This window comes from Propithecus coquereli, unplaced genomic scaffold, assembly GCF_000956105.1.
Source record: "Propithecus coquereli isolate 6110/MARCELLA unplaced genomic scaffold, Pcoq_1.0 Scaffold193, whole genome shotgun sequence".
Lineage (NCBI taxonomy): Eukaryota > Metazoa > Chordata > Mammalia > Primates > Indriidae > Propithecus > Propithecus coquereli.
The window spans coordinates 2,708,209-2,723,974 of record NW_012144190.1 but is presented as its reverse complement, the minus strand read 5'-3'; the positions used below and the strand labels follow the sequence as shown (position 1 = coordinate 2,723,974).

At 54.8% G+C, this 15,766-nt stretch overlaps 2 protein-coding genes across 3 annotated transcripts in view; one reads left to right on the top strand and one right to left on the bottom strand.

Moving 5' to 3' along the window:
* Nucleotides 1-1,160: 1,160 nt before the first annotated feature.
* PIH1D1 (PIH1 domain containing 1) lies at nucleotides 1,161-6,047 on the bottom strand. 2 transcript variants are annotated; one of them, XM_012643046.1, is made up of 10 exons: nucleotides 5,998-6,047; nucleotides 5,076-5,168; nucleotides 4,683-4,749; nucleotides 4,098-4,277; nucleotides 2,925-2,986; nucleotides 2,756-2,837; nucleotides 2,200-2,329; nucleotides 1,869-1,944; nucleotides 1,393-1,536; nucleotides 1,161-1,284 (listed from the first exon to the last, which is right to left on the bottom strand). In XM_012643046.1, the coding sequence occupies exons 2-10, from the start codon at nucleotides 5,163-5,165 to the stop codon at nucleotides 1,243-1,245; spliced, it is 873 nt and encodes a 290-aa protein (XP_012498500.1). In that variant the 5' UTR covers nucleotides 5,166-5,168; nucleotides 5,998-6,047; the 3' UTR covers nucleotides 1,161-1,242. The 2 variants fall into 2 exon arrangements, with proteins under 2 accessions (XP_012498500.1, XP_012498501.1); XM_012643047.1 differs by lacking the exon at nucleotides 5,998-6,047 and adding an exon at nucleotides 5,831-5,882.
* Nucleotides 6,005-15,766, top strand: part of ALDH16A1 (aldehyde dehydrogenase 16 family, member A1) — a 15,055-nt gene continuing 5,293 nt past the window's right edge. Inside the window, exons 1-12 of the mRNA XM_012643048.1 lie at nucleotides 6,005-6,217; nucleotides 11,346-11,448; nucleotides 11,805-11,931; nucleotides 12,523-12,701; nucleotides 12,790-12,867; nucleotides 13,117-13,298; nucleotides 13,385-13,537; nucleotides 13,993-14,178; nucleotides 14,409-14,504; nucleotides 14,718-14,854; nucleotides 15,032-15,137; nucleotides 15,234-15,364. Coding sequence (XP_012498502.1) covers nucleotides 6,128-6,217; nucleotides 11,346-11,448; nucleotides 11,805-11,931; nucleotides 12,523-12,701; nucleotides 12,790-12,867; nucleotides 13,117-13,298; nucleotides 13,385-13,537; nucleotides 13,993-14,178; nucleotides 14,409-14,504; nucleotides 14,718-14,854; nucleotides 15,032-15,137; nucleotides 15,234-15,364 — 1,568 coding nt within the window. The 5' untranslated portion in view covers nucleotides 6,005-6,127. The remainder of the gene's footprint in view (nucleotides 6,218-11,345; nucleotides 11,449-11,804; nucleotides 11,932-12,522; nucleotides 12,702-12,789; nucleotides 12,868-13,116; nucleotides 13,299-13,384; nucleotides 13,538-13,992; nucleotides 14,179-14,408; nucleotides 14,505-14,717; nucleotides 14,855-15,031; nucleotides 15,138-15,233; nucleotides 15,365-15,766) is intronic.

The window sequence follows — 15,766 nt, the reverse complement described above, 5'->3', positions numbered from 1 at the left end:
CGCTGGACCTCACAGTTTGCTTGAGAAGGGCCGAGTAACCCGAAGGCGCCTGGGAGTTGTAGTTCTCTGAGACAACGGGCTGAGGCTTCGTTGCGCCCTCTGGTGTACATGGCGCCCACGTTCGCTCATCCACTTCGCGGCCAGACAGACCCTACCCCGCGACATCCCTCTACCTTTCTGACCTCGTCACCATCCACTCTCCTTCTCCCTCCCAATTCACTCCGTTCCACACTGGCCTGCTCGCTGTTCTTTCAATATTTACCGCTGAGATTCCCCCATATACTCACTAAAGAAGGGGAAGGTGTGGACCATCACTCATTAACTCAGGAAATATTTGAGTTGCTCCCATTTCCAGGCGTCCCCCGGCTACAGGAGACGTAGCTATAATGGGAGTAACACCGGGTACTGGGGACCACCAGAGGGGGATCTAACTCAGCCAGGGAAGATCAGAGAAAGTATGAAGTTTGAAAAGTTTTCCAGGGAAAGTTTGATAAAAGGAATGGGGGTGGTGGTAGAGGTGGGAGGAGAGTGGGGAGAGTACACCCAGCAGAGGAAACAGCACTTGCACAGCCGGGTGGCGAAAGCCTGCTGGTCCGAGACCCTACAGGGAGTTTGGTGGGATCGTGATACGAAGCAGGTTTCCAGGACTGGGCAGTTTGTCACAGGGCGAGCCTAGGGATCACATCACCAAAAGGCTCAGGAAGCAGCCCCTCAAGAGGGCACCCACTGCACGAGAGCTGAAGACATTTAGAAATGTCCTGGGTAGATGTACTGGAGATGAGGAACTAAGTAGAAGGAACAGCAGAAACTAAGAGATGTGAAAAAATGGGTGTGGTCAGGACACCGTTCAACATGATCGGACCCCAGTGAGAGGAAGAGGTCAAAGGGGGAATGAGGCGGCCAGACCACATAGAGCCTTGAGAGCCAGGCTGCGGGCCTCGGGCCTTCTCCCGGGGGTGCTGGGGAGCCACAGGGGGGCAGTGAATGGAGAAGAGGTCAGCTCTGAGGCCCTGGGGAGGACTAACGAGGGGAAAGACTGGAGGATCCAGTGGGAAAGGAGGAGGCCTGAGCTGGGGCAGTGACCTCTATGGGACTCTAGGTCCACAGCCCAATGTCCCTCTTCCTTCCCACTCCCCACATACCACTAGCCAAAAACAGAACAAAGGCAAAAATCTTTTATTTCAATTTTAGGGAAGCCACCGGCCTGTTCTCCACATCTGAAAGCATAGGGAGACAACCTGGTCAGGAAGGCACAGACAGAAGGGGCATGGCCACCATCAATTGCTAAGGAGACAGAAGAAAGAGAAGGAGGACTCAGGACTCAGAAGTCCAGTCCCCAGCCCTGACCCAGGAGTCCAGGCCCCCCACTTCCCTTCCGCTTCCACCAGGTACCTTTCTCTTCCGGTGGAAGGCTGCCCTGCTCTCATCAGAGTTGACCCGCAGGGGGATGTAGGCATCCAGGTGATACAGCTGCTGGGGGCCCCGCATCACCAGGCGGTTCTCCCCGATCTCCAGCGACAGCCCCAGTGCTCTGTCCTGGGGATGTGATGGAATCAGCCCACCCTGCCCAGCAACAGTACGATAATAACATGGACCAGGCATAGTAGCCTCACATGCTGGGAAAACTATATTAAAGGGTCTAATCTCTCAGGAAAAAGGTAGAGAACAGTAATTACAAGTCTCAATGAGTGAGCGCTTACAATCCCTTGGGCATCCTTAGGACAGCACCACAGGGTGGCCCTGTGGACCCGTAGGACAGAGGAGGCAGCTTACACAGGTCTGGCAACAGCCCCTCGTCACTCTCCCTCAGAGACAGGCCCTGGCCATTCCAGACCTCACTCTCCTGCTCCAGTCGACCGCGCACTCACCAGTTTGGGGAGGTCAATTTCGGCCAACAGAAGGTCAGGGGCTTCCAGCCAGAGGTTCAGGTGAGGCTTCTCGGGGCTGAGGAGGAGCAAGGGTCAGAACCGAGGACAGCTGCCAGGTCGTTCGTTGCCTGTGCCTGGCATGCTGTTCCCTTTCTCTCTCCAACCAAGCCTACTGCCCCAGGACACCTTCCCAGTCACCAGTTCTCTTTCTTCCCTCCCTGGGTTCCGAAGGCCCCAGGGCATCTCCCAGCGTGGGGAGGAAGGGTCGAGGGAGGGATTCAGAAGATCGTTGGGGAGACATTAGACATTAGGGGATCCACTGAAGGCTCACCCTTCCTCATGTCTCCTGGAGTCGGGCGTGTCCAGGTTCCCCAGCTCCTGGATCTGAGGACGCTGCTGGGAGCGGATGTTCTGCTGGGAGATGGAGCCCAGGAAAGTTCGGTTCTTCAACATGCGCCATTCTGAGTCAAAGATCACAGAGGTCAAGGTTCCCTTTGCTCTCTCAGGAGGTCTTGCACAGCCAAGAGCCTCCCAAGACAGACTCCGCCCCTCCCTGGACGCCCAGGGCCTAACCACATCCCCAAGCTTGGCTCCAGGAAGCCCGCCCACCGTAGCCCCGCCCTTCCGTGATATGCCCCAGTAAAATCCGCCCCTCAAGATGCTCCTAGCTCCGCCTCTGCCAGGTTGTCCAGACTCCGCCCCTTGTCTGGAATCCCAAGCCTGGCCCCGCCCCCTCACTTTGGGAAGCTCCACCCCCTCACTGGAATCGCAGCCTCCAGAACAGGAGCTGAGAAAATCCCAGCCCAAGCTATGCCACGTCTCCTGAGGTGGCCCCCAAACCGTATCTGGCTCCACTCCTTCCCAACGGCCCAGGCCCCGTCCCTCACCCGGATTCAGCTGCAGGCTGTATTTGTCCTCAAGGCCCTCCCTGGCAATGGTGACCACGAGCTCCCGCAAGAAATCGCTGTTCTAGGAGAGAGGAAGAATCGAGGCGGTGGGGCTAGGGTGTGGCGGAAGAGACCCTTGCCCAGGTCTCACCCACAGCCCCGCCCCAACCTGCATCCTCCGGTAGAAGTCGCTGTTGACAGCTACGTCGTAGGCGGTGCAGCCCTGGCCTTCTGCGGGGAGAGAAAGGGGGTGAGAACCCCCAGCCCAGACACGGACCAGGAAAAAAACATTCAGGGCCAGCAGCTACAAGAACCAGAGACCCAGAGATATTAAGGAAGTGAGAGCTCGACACACTCACTTTCCACTCTGGACTCTCAGACCAGCCTCCTCCGCAGCCTCCAGTCTCTCCTTCTTCGGTCCATCCCTACAAGGTCACTAGAGATGACCCCATCCCTGGCCTGCTCACAGCTCTCCTCGGCTCCCTGGCGCCCCCAAACGAAGGTCTGAGTCCCTCAACCTGGTGTTGGGGGGCCGCTGTGGTTTGCCCCTCCCACCTCTGGAGAAAAGTTTCTTTCTCCTCTAGCGACCCTTGATTACTAGCCAACCTGATCCAATCATTCTCTCCTGGCTTTGGGCCCCTGGGTCCCTTCTGCCTAGAACCCTCTTCTCTGTCTTTGCCTGATGAACTCTTCCTGTTCCTTCCACTCTTATCCGACATCTTGTCCAGGAAGCCTTCCCTGACCCCTCCGTGTGGGTGGAGAGCCCCCTGGGGCTGCGCTGGGCAGCACGAATCCATATTGAAACTGCACCAGTCTCCTTCAGCCCCACCGGTGACAAGAAGTTTCTGAAGAGTGGGATTCAGGTTTGGTAGGTCCTTGTTCCCCAGGGTACTGCCTAAAGCTTGGTCCCAGGAGCCTTCAAGAGGCACATGTGAAATGAATGAAAAAAAAAAGGAAACAGAGACAGAAATTTGGACAGAGGTGAGAAGGTGAGACAAGGCAGAGATGGGGACAGGAAGAAAGAGCAAAGGAGATAACCGGGATGAGAGAGAGCCAGCCCAGGACTAAAGCCGCATCAGGCAACGCTCACCAAGCACTCTGCCAGGCCTCCCCTGAGCTGGAGTGGGCCACGGAGAAGTGCTAGCCTGGCCAGGTGGCAGAACCAGGACTGCCCAGGTGCCGGGTGCCCAGGAGGCAAGGGATAAACCACAGAGAAAAGGATCACGTCAGGGGGCCAGATTTCCAAGACTTGAGGGAAAAGGGTCTTCGGCCCTAGATTCTTGGGTTCCAGGGAAGAAGGGACCTAGGGGGCTAGACTCCAGGGTCCTCTTAGGGCACTGACTTGCATCCAGTTCGGCATGAGGCTCTCCCAGACTCATGGGGATGCGAAACCCAGCTTGGTCCTCCTCCAGCATTTGAAGAAGCTCATCCTCGGTCACGTCAGCTGGAGGAGGGATGGAGGCAGAGTGACAGATGTTGATGAAAACCTTGCCTTCCGATGAGTTGGTCTTTATGCAGAAACCTGGTGGGAGTGAGTTTGTCTTGACCATCTGTCTCTACACAAGTCTCAGACTCCACCCATCCTCTCCAGTCCCTGTCCCTTTCCCTCTTTTGGTCTGTCCCCCTGTCTTTGGGTCTCTATCCCCCTCTTTCTGGGTCTGTTCCCCTCCCCTGTGACCCCTGACCTTCTTCCTATCTTTGAATCTGTCCCCCTAGCCACTCTTGCTCTCTGTCCTCCGCCTCTTCTCTTTGGATTACTGTCCCTGGGTGACTGTGGGTATCTGTTTATCCCACCCCCCCCCAGGCCTTTATACCCCATTATTCTGTCTCTTTCCTTCCTCCTCTCTCTCTGTCCGCTTCCCCCGGTCTCCACGCCCCCTCCGTCTGGGACTCTATCCCTCTCTCTCTGGGTTTCTGTCTTTCTCACCAGGCTGAGGTTGGATTTGTGTAGATTCTGGTCTGGTTGTCTGGGCTTGCTGGAGCTCCTTGGAAGCCTGGGTGAAGGAAAACCACCTCCAAGTTTAGAGTCTGTGCTATCAGACCCCCTTTAAGGGGTTCCTCAAACTTTTGAAGGCAATTCTTATGTATGAGAATACATACATAACGAGAGAAATTAGACAGTCTAGGTCCCCTTCCTTCTTTGAGGAGCCCAACCCCATTCCCATTTCTTTCAGAGCCTAGAAAACTTGGAGCCAAGAAACTACAATTCCTGTAAGCCTTGCTGGCGCCCTAGTGCATTCTGGGAACTGTAGTCCCGTTTTTGAGCACCCCCGCAAATTCCCCGAATACCCAAGGATCCCGGAGTCCGGTCACTTTGCACCTGCAGCAGCAGCTCCTCGAATCGCGCCGTCTCAGCACCTATCGTCTCTGCCTCGCTTAACTCCGGTGCCAGCAGCTGCGAGTTCGCCATGGCCTAGGGAAAGAGACGTAGGCGTCCTCAGTACCCTCGACGTAGGGAACTTTGCCGGGATCCGAACTCTGGTGCCTGCTTCTAGTCCTCGATCGACTCCGATACCCTCTATTCTGTTCAAAAACCTAAGACTCTAGGCTGAGACGACAATTCCATTCCAGATCAGACACTCTCGTCAAATCCGTTGGGAATCAATATTACTAGAAGCACCCTCTGTCCTACGTGCCCAATATGTAAATGAAAGCCACACTTCCGGTCGCTGTGTAACCATGGCACTAGAGTAGGCCACCCTTCCGCGTACCCCAACGCTCGTTCACAAGCCGGCAACGCGTTACCGACAAGCCACGCCTCCTCCTCTCAACCAATCAAAACTAAATCCTTAGCCCGATTCCGAAATGCCACACTTCCTATGTCCATAAAGCCACACTTCCGTTCTTTTCAGACAACCACTGCAGGCCAGGTTACTGTGCAGTCGGGGCTGCCACACTTCACGCTTTCAAAACCTTAATCTCGATGTCCATCCTAAAAGACTCGCTTTTTCCTCCCAACTCCCTTGTCTTTGAACTATCACTTCATCCCAAATCTAGATCCGGATTCCCAGTAAATATAATTCTGACTAAAAGGTGCACTTCCTGTCCCCGATATTATGTAATGGGAAGACACACCAATACGTCCAACCTTCTCAATTCGGAACCCACACTTTTCGGGTCTCCCCTTCCTCCCCGTTTTGAGGAGTACGCATGCTCCGAATGACATTTCTCAGAGCGAGCCTCTGGGTGGGTTCTTCTCGTCCCAAACCTGGGGAGTGGGCGGGGGCACGCGCTATAGTTACCGTGGCCCCGCCCCCTTCTCGTTGGTCCCGCCCTTTGAGGGCTGGAGGGGGCGGTGTCACCCTTTGGACCTCACGGTTCCCTTGGGCAGAGTGCCCCGAAGTCCTCCGTGGAAAGCGGTCCAGGCGGGCGATGGCTGCGACGCGTGCAGGGCCCCGCGCGCGCGAGATCTTCACGACGCTGGAGTACGGACCCGCGCCAGAGAGCCACGCATGCGCACTGGTGAGAGCCTGCCTGGCCGGTGCTACCCGCTCCCTTCCCCAGGCTGGGGGGGGGCCAGTTTTGCGCGGGGACTCCCGTCATCCACCGCGGCGGCTCGGCAACTCCGACCCGCTCAGCTCTCGAGACTCCCGCCAACCGTAGGACCCGGCCCTCCGGGACGTTTTCTGGAGCCTTGGCGGCTGCTGCCTGTTAACCACATCATCCCTAGTAGTTCTTTTGCTCCTCGGTCTTGAACTCCCCGGGATGTTTCTGTGATGCCTGAGAACGCTCCAAATGACCCTTGTGATTGATTCCTCAGAGCCCCTCAGACCCTCCCGGGATCCCCCGGGACTCACAATTCCTATCGGGGGACTTGATCACCCGGAGACCTTCAGAGCTTCCGCGCAGTCCCCGTGATTCCTCAGGGCCTTCAAAACTTGTGAGGCTCATGTGATCTCATGGGAACTTTCAGAACCCCAGAATGCATCAGGACTTCCCATAATTTCTTAACGGCCCCTCCGAATACCCCGTGGGGCTCCCGTGATTCCTCTGGCTCTCAATGCCCCAGAGAATCTCCAGGATTCTTCAGGACCCCCTATAATCCTCATGAGGCTCCCCTGATCCCTCCGGGCTCCTCAGAACCTCCCGAGGACTCCCATGGCCCCACAGGGGCCCCTGGAACACTCTTGGGGTTCCTGTTGATAAGTAGGGCGCCTTGAATTTTCTGTCATTCCCCAGAGCCTCTCAGAATTCCCTCATGGGCCTCTCCTGATCCCCCAGGGTCCTCCAGCGCCCAGCACAAGGAGTTAGGGTTCTTTGAAGGGAAGGGCAGGAGTGGAGGCGAGTGCAGTGGTCCGAGTGGAAGGAGCTGAGGCTGGAGCCTGGCGTAGGCTGTGCAGTTGGAGAGGAGGGCATAGGGAATAGGGTTTGGGGGACTGAGAGGGCAAGGACTGGCGCTGGGGTCTGGGTCTGTGACGGGGTGGTTGTCCCTGCATAATAAACCCGGTAGGAGCATTGGAGGAAAGACACCAAGCTCAATAGTGACATGGTGAGAGTGTGAGAGACCTGTGGACAGTCATAGCAGTGTACAGTAGTCAAATGCCACTTGGGCCTGTGCCTCAGAACCAACTGTTGAGCTGGAGACAGAGACCTGGGAGTCGCCAATGTGGAAAGACAATTGAACTTGTGGGAGTGACTAGAGATATATTGCAGACTCAGATAAAAGGTTTTGAGACAAAGTACAGAGAATTCTTATACTTGGAGGGTGATTAGAGATGAAATGTCCTAAAATAGCAATAATGTGATAATAGCTTATATTTATTGGATGCCTTCTATGTGCCAGCCCCCATGGCACGATGTCATTTAATCCCCCAAACTGAGAGGAATTATTGTCATTATTTTAGTGATAGCACAAAAAAGCTTGAAGAGGTAGGTCATTTGCCCACCATCCATACACTTTAAAAGAAGTCAAGCTGGCCCGGCACAGTGGCTCACACCTGTAATCCCAGCACTTTGGGAGGCCGAGGAGGCAGGAGGATCACTTGAGGCCAGGAGTTCAAGACCAGCCTGGGCAACATAGCCAGACCACTACTCTACAAAAAAAAATTTAAAAATTAGCTGGCATGGTAGTGTGCACTTATAGTCCTAGCTACTTGGAAGGCTGAGGCAGGAGGATCACTTGGGCTCAGGAGTTTGAGGTTGCTGTGAGCTATGATCACACCACTGTACTCCAGCCTGGGCAGCAGCAAAATCGTGTCTCTAAAAAATAAAAATAAAAAGAGAAGTGAAGCTGAGATTTGGACTCGAGCCCCTGAATTCCAGACCCATGGACTCTTCCCCACCAGCAAAATTCTCAACTTTACAGCCTACGGGCCGGACTCAACCAACAAACATGTTTTCTTTGGCCTGAACTTTATTTTTGAAAATATGAATTACTGGATTGATACCATGTAAACATCCAGCTTCTCTTGCAAAGAAAATTCCAACATCTGACAACCTTTGGCTTGAATTCCCTGACAAAAATCATCTGGAACCAATAGTGACTGTCTGTTCTTAGGCTCCCAGTCTCCACCAGGCCTGTTCTCATGCGTAAATGGCCTGCCAGGACCCTGTGGACATACTTTTGGGGTTTTGTTTTTCTTTTGGAGGAAATTTTTCCAACTTCCACAGAGTCATTCATGTTTATTATGAACTCCCAAATAGCCATCAACAATCATCAACATTTGGTTCAATGTTATTTCCCCTCTTTTCTTTTTTTTTATTTTTTTGAGGGGGTAATTTAAACAAATCCCAGATGTCATATTATTTTCTCATAAATATTTAAATCCTTTCTTTTTTTTTTTTTTTTAGAGACAGAGTCTCAGTCTGTCGCCCAGGCTGGAGTACAGTGGTGCAATCATAGCTCACTGCAACCTTGAATGCCTACCTGGGCTCAGGCAATCCTCTTGCCTCAGCCTCCCCAGTAGCTGGGACTACAGGCATGTGCCACCACACCCCAATAATTTTTTTTATTTTTTGTAGAGACGGGGGTCTCACTATGTTGCCAGGCTGGTCCTGAACTGGCCTCCAGCAATCCTCCTTCTGCCTCCTCAGCCTCTCAGAGTGCTGGGATTACAACAGAAAGTGACCTATTTTATTACAGAACTACCATGTTGTTATCGCACTTAACATGAACAGTCATTCTTTAATATCTAATGTCCATTTCATGTTCTAGTATCCCTATTTCAAAAATATCTCTTTCCCTGTGAGCATTTGAGTTTGAAACTTCTGAGTGACCTTTTTGCTTTAAAGAGAAATGAGAAGGGCTAGTTGGCGGGGAAGGGAAAATATGGCGTCAGGGATGCTAAGAGAATCTGAAGGAGAAAGTGGAAAATATGCCTCGAGTTTAGCAACAGAGGAGACATGACCAGGGAGAAAAGGAAACGTGGAGCAGATGTGGGGGTGCGATGCAATTAAATTAATAGCAAGTTTTATAGGAGTGCTGCTCTGAGCATGTGATCTGCATTGATTCATTGAATCCTCACCACAGCCCTGTGACGTAGGGAGAGACTATGATTAGCCCCAAATTCCAGATGGCTCGGCAGAGGCACTTAGTATATAAATCCCTGGCTAAGGGTGCACATCAGGGAAGTCCCAGAGCTGACCTGGCCCCTAACTCCAAGGACTCCACCACGGGCTACCCCTCTGTGACATGTGTGCACCATGCCTTGGACTCACTTAGACGTGTCACAGCCTATTTAGGCTGCACCTGGCAAGGCAGCATTAGGCCTCTGTCTTCTGTGGAGATCCCCACTGCTCCCCCAAGTGATGACAGCTGAGATAGGAGAGAACAAGATCACATGGGTGGGTGTGGGAGCCCCCTAGCTTAGAAGCCCCACATCCCAAGAAAAAGTTACCACTAGAAATAGTCTCATGGGCATTGCTTCCAGGGTGCTGGCCAGGGACATGCGCAGTTATGACAACGTAGAGCCCTACGCCCTTTTTTTTTTTTTTTTTTTTTAAGAGACAAAGTCTTGCTGTTGCTCAGGCTGGTCTGGAATTCCCGGGCTCAAGGGATCCTCTAGCTCGGAAGACAGGCACACACCACCATGCCTGGCTAATTTTTTCTACTTTTAGTAGAGACAGGGTCTCGCTCTTGCTCAGGCTGGTCTCGAACTCCTGACCTCAAGGGATCCTCTCAGCTTCCTGAGTAGCTCGGAAGACAGGCACACACCACCATGCCTGGCTAATTTTTTCTACTTTTAGTAGAGACAGGGTTTCGCTCTTGCTCAGGCTGGTCACGAACTCCTGACCTCAAGGGATCCTCCCACCTCGGCCTCCCAGAGTGCTAGGATTACAAGCCTGAGCCACCACGCCCAGCCCCTGCTGGGTGTTTGTGGTGCATCTTCAGCCTTCCCAGTCCAGGTCACGGACCAATCTGCACTCAATGTCGCTTAATAACACAAGTGAATTATGTCAGGTTTTCAGGGAAATAGAAACTTAACCTGTGGTCATTTCACCATTTCTCCATGTAGGAAAAAGGTTTCACTCATCTTTATTTTTTTTGAGACAGGGTCTCACTCTATTGCCCTGGCTGGAGTGCCGTGTCATCATCATAACTCACTGCAACCTCAAAGTCCTGGACTCAAGCGATCTTCCTGCCTCAGCCTCCTGAGTAGCTAGGACTATAGGCACGCACCACCATGCCACTAATTTTTCTATTTTTTTGTAGAAACAGGTTCTCGATACGTTGTTCAGGCTGGTCTCAAAACTCCTGGCCTCAAGCGATCCTCCTGCCTTGACCTCTCGAAGTGCTAGGATTACAGGATTGAGCCACCGCGCACAGTCGGGTTTCATTACTCTTTTGTTGATATTCTCCGTGTTTAAAAGTCAATGAGACATCCCCCATGTGTTGCTGGCGGGAATGTAAAATGGTGCAGCTACTGTAGGAAACAGCAGTAAGTTACACAAAGAGTTACCATATAATCCAGTAATTGCACTCCTAGGTATAGACCCCAAAAGAAATGAAAACATATGTCCGAAGAAAATTTTGCATGTGAGTACTCATAGCAGCAGTACTCACAATGGCCAAAGGCAGAAATACCCCAAATGCCCGCCAACGCATGAATGCGTAAACACAATGTGGTAGGTCTATGCAATGAAATATTTCTCAGACATGAAAAGAAATGAAGTTCTGATGTGTGCTACAGTGTGGATGGACCCTGTAAACATTGTGCTAAGTGAAAGAAGCCAGTCACAGAAAGATCACATATTATATGACCATCTTCATATGAATTATCCAGAACAGGCAGATCCATAGAGACTGAAAGCAGATGAGTGGTTGCCAGGGCCTGGGAGGAAGGGAGAGTGGGTAGTGACTGCTTAGTTTCCTTTTGATGTGATGCAAATGTCCTAGAACTGCATAGTGGTGATGGTTGCATGACACTGTGAATGCACTAAATACCACTGAATTGTACACTTTAAAATGGCTAAAATGGTGACTTTTACATTGTGTGTATTTTACCACTTTTTTTTTTAAGACAATAGGAAGAAAAGAATTTGTTGATGGGGCAAAAGGGGACAGACGTTCCCTCCCAGGGGATGCTGGGTAGGGATTGAGCTGCCCCAGCTCTTCCCAGACTCTCTTCCAAACTGCCTCCTCCACCCCCAGGCCTGGCTGGACACCCAGGACCGGCTCTTGGGCCACTATGTAAGTGGGAAGTGGTCAAAGCCAGAACACAGGAATTCAGTGCCGTGCCAGGACCCCACCACAGGTAGGAGATGTCCCCCAGTCACTGGGGGAGGGGAGACATCTATGCCCTTTAGCCCCACCCACCAGCCACACCATTCCCTTTGCTGGGGGCCCTGAGGGCAGGGAGCAGGTGGTACTGGGAGGGGGCTAAGATTTCTGGTTCCTCCTGATAACTGTCATCCCAGTTGTGATTCCTAATCCCTACAGCGGCTTTTCACAGTTGCTGTCCACAAAAATCCCTTCCTTGCCCGTGGAGGCAATCAGCGCAAAGATCAGTGACAAAACTGAGACCTGGAGTGGGACTGGGGACCAACTTTACTACTGAGGCCGCTCCCAGGCTCCTGCAGTTCTGACGTGGGCCCCCACTTTTCTCCCCAGGAGAGAACTTGGCCAGCTGTCTGCAGGCACAGGCCGAGGATGTGGCTGCAGCCGCAGAAGCAGCCAGGACAGCATTTGAGAGCTGGAGCCAACTCCCTGGGGCCGCCCGGGCCCAGCACCTGACTAGGTGATGCAGCCGAGCTGTGGGCGGGCGGTGGGGAGGGACTTCGTCCCCAGCATCCACTTGACACTATGAAAACAAAGACTGTTTCCCAAGAGCCACTAAATTAATTGGCAGGTAAGGCTCATATTCCCAGTATGCAGTAGGGGCCAAAACACCCAATTCCCACTATTCACAGGGACTCACAGTGACAAAGCCTCTATTTCCCAGAATATCCTTGGGGCCTATGGGGCTCCATTTCTCAGCAATTCCCTGGGGCTAGTGAAGCTCCAAAACCCATTTTCTAGCTGCTTCGGGAGCAGCTGGAGACAAAGATTCCATTTCCCAAAATGCAATTGAGATCAGAGCTAAGACTCAATTTCCCAGCATCTTTGGGGGTTTACCAATGGCCACGACCCTTACACAGCATCCTCAGGGTTTATGTTTCCCTGAGGAAACTACACTTCCCATAAATCTTCAGTGCCCTTTGCCCCCTGGTAAGTGGTGGGGATGCCACAGGGGTTCATGGGGATTGTAGTCCAGGTGTATGGGTACAGTCCAGGACTCTTACCAGGCATTGGGCATTGGGATCTGACCATCCCCTTGCTTTATCCTCAGGCTGGCCAAGGTGATCCAGAAGCACCAGCGGCTGCTGTGGACCCTGGAATCCTTGGTTACTGGGCGGGCCGTTCGAGAGGTTCGAGATGGGGATGTCCAGCTGGCCCAGCAGCTGCTGCACTACCATGCGGTCCAGGCACACACCCAGGAGGAGGCACTGGCAGGCTGGGAGCCCATGGGTGAGAACCTACAGTCCCAGCCTCCAGCCCCCTCCTCCTGCAAGACCCAGCAGTGCCAGCCCCAGTCACCTCATTGTTTTCCACGCAGGAGTAATTGGCCTCATCCTGCCATCCACGTTCTCCTTCCTTGAGATGATGTGGAGGATTTGCCCCGCCCTGGCTGTGGGTAAATGAAGGGCTGGGGCCCAACTCTTGGATCTGAGAAAGGAGGGGCTGCGGACCCGGATCCCTGGGTCTGAGGGAGGAGGGACCAGGGCGAGGGGGCCCAGACCTGTAGGTCTAAGGAAGGAGGGGTCAAGGGAGCCTGGACCCCTGGGTCTGAGGGAGAAGGGGCTGGGGACCCGGACCCCTGGGTCTGAGGGAGGGGGGCCTGGGGGCCTGACTCCTGGGTCCTCGAGCTGCCCCCCTTCCCCAGGCTGCACTGTGGTGGCCCTTGTGCCCCCGGCCTCCCCGACACCCCTCCTCCTGGCCCAGCTGGCAGGGGAGCTAGGCCCATTCCCAGGAATAATCAACGTGATCAGTGGCCCTGCCTCCCTGGGGCCCGTCCTGGCCTCCCAGCCTGGAGTCCAGAAGGTGGCCTTCTGTGGAGCCCTTGAGGTATCTTCAGGGCTGGGAGTGGGGCGGGACACAGCTGGGGTCCCAGTGGCTCCTCCAGCAGCTGAATCTGGGAGGGGGTCCCTCAGGAAGGACGTGCCCTTCGGCGGGCCCTGGCGGGGGAGGGGGCCGAGCTGGGCCTGGCCCTGGGGGCGGAGGCGCTGCTGCTGCTGAGCGACGCTGCGGACGTGGACTCAGCCGTGGAGGGCGTGGTGGACGCAGCCTGGTCCGACCGAAGCCCGGTGAGACCCGTGCGCTTGTGTCCCCTCATCCTGGGGGTTGCCCGTGGCTGTCTCCAGACCTTGGGGTGTTCTGAGTCTCCTTTCGTTTTAATTTTCAGTTCTCTGGGTCCTAAAACTCTGCTTTACTCATTGCATGTCCAGGAATCCTCACCTCGAGTTTCTAAATCTCCGTGTCCTTGCTCTCTTGGCCTTGCACAATCTAGGGCTCTATGTCCCTTGTTTTTTGGGACTCTGTTTTTTTTTTTTTTTTTCCTGAGTGTCCATGTCCCTGGTTTTCCAATCTTTATCTTCATTCTTCAAGTTACCAACTTTCTGTGACTCCACATTCTACCCTGGGTTTGGTCCTCGGCCACTTCATGACCCTCCTCCGTCCCTGAGCCTCAGCCCTCTGCGGGGACCTGTCTTCCCCACCTTGGCCCTGAGTTTGCCCACCCTGATGAGCTTTTTCCTAACAGGGGGGCCTCAGGCTCCTGGTCCAGGAGTCTGTGTGGGAGGAAGCCATGAGGCGGCTCCAGGCACGGATGGGACGGCTGCGGTGTGGCCGAGGGCTGGACGGGGCCGTGGACATGGGGGCCCGGGGGGCTGCTGCTCGTGACCTGGCCCAGCGCTATGTGCGTGAGGCCCAGAGCCAGGGTGCACAGGTGAGCCAGGGGGCGGAGTCTCTGGGGTGACGGCAAAGGAGGGGCCTAGAGGCCTCCCTCCTGGGTCTGAGGGAGGAGGGGACAGGGGCCTCCAATTTGTAGGTCTGGGGGGTGGGGCGGAAGCAGGGATTATTGGGTCTGAGGGAGGAGAGGCTGGGAGCCTGGACTCCTGGGTCCAAGTAGAAGGGGACTGGAGGGGGACTTCTAGATCTAGTTCTCTCCCTCCCTAGGTGTTCCAGGCTGGCGATGTGCCCTTAGACAGCCCATTCTATCCCCCAACCTTGGTCTCCGACCTGCCCCCAGCCTCCCCGTGTGCCCAGGCGGAGGTGAGCCCCTAAGGGTCCCCAGGGTCCTAGTCCATCCAGCCATCCTCAGCCAGCGGGGGGCAGCACCACCAGACCCACAGAAGCCCCTGGAGTGACGGTGACCGTGTGACCTGGGCCTGGGGGCTGCTGACTGCTGCAGGCTCATCCCCTGACGGGCAGGGTACTGGAGGGAGGAGCTGGCCAGGCCCACTGAGCTCCCGTCACGCCTTGCAGGTGCCATGGCCTGTGGTCGTGGCTTCCCCTTTCCGCACAGCCAAGGAGGCACTGGCCTTGGCCAACGGGACGCCCCGGGGGGGCAGCGCCAGCGTGTGGAGCGAGAGGCTGGGGCAGGCGCTGGAGCTGGGCTACGGGTCAGTCGGTGCCGCTGGGGCACAAGGGATGGCCTGTGGGCACAGCCGGAGCTGCCACTCTTTCCCTCCGTCTCAGTGTCCCCCATCTCCCTTCTCCTGGGTCTGTCTCCCCCGTCTTTTGCTCGCCTCCCCTCCTTTCTGTTTTCCTCTCCCTGATGTCTCCATCTCGCCTCACAGGCTCCGGGTGGGCACAGTCTGGATCAACAGCCACGGCCTCAGAGACCCTGCAGTGCCCACAGGGGGCTGCAAGGAGAGCGGGTCGTCCTGGCATGGGGGCCCGGATGTGAGTGCACCCCCTCGCATCCCCACCCGTACCCCTTGACGCTTGCAACCCACCTGGTGCCCACCTTGCTTCCTCCTGACACTGTCCCTCACACAGGGGCTGTATGAGTACCTGCGGCCCTCAGGGACCCCTGCCCGGCTGTCCTACCTTTCCAAGAACCTGAACTATGATTCGTTTGGCCTCGTTGTGCCCTCAGCCCTGCCGGCTGGGCCTGAAACAGGGCCCACGTGAGTTGTCCCAGGGGCCCGGTGATCTGGGGGTGTGGAAGAAGTTATGTCAGGTTCCCCTGTGGACGGGAGGGTTGGAGGGATGTTCGTTCAAGCCATCTCGTGGGGTCCTGGTCCTGCCGAGTATTGTATTCGGGGTCTCGTGGCCTCCTCAATCTCCCATCCCAGCCCTGGTAAGACTCTCAGTTCTGCAACATGAAGGTCTGTGCTCTTCAAAGGCTCGCGGGAGCAGGAGTTTGGAGTCCCCAGAAGCTCATGGGAGCAGGAGTTTAGGGTACCCCACTCATGGGAGCAGGAGTTTAGGGTACCCCAGAGGTTCATGTGAGCAGGAATTTGAGGTATCCCAGAGGCTCATGGGAGCAGGAGTTTGGGGTATCCCAGAGGCTCATGGGAGTGGGAGTT

Excerpts from the sequence above, each read along its gene's own strand:
- PIH1D1 (XM_012643046.1), bottom strand. The coding sequence starts at position 5,165 with ATGGCGAACTCGCAGCTGCTGGCACCGGAGTTAAGCGAGGCAGAGACG. Across the intron at positions 1,945-2,199 it reads TCCAGGAGACATGAGGAAGG|CCCCGAGAAGCCTCACCTGA; the intron begins GTGAGCCTTCAG and ends GCTCCTCCTCAG. Across the intron at positions 1,285-1,392 it reads CCTTCCACCGGAAGAGAAAG|CAATTGATGGTGGCCATGCC; the intron begins GTACCTGGTGGA and ends CTGTCTCCTTAG.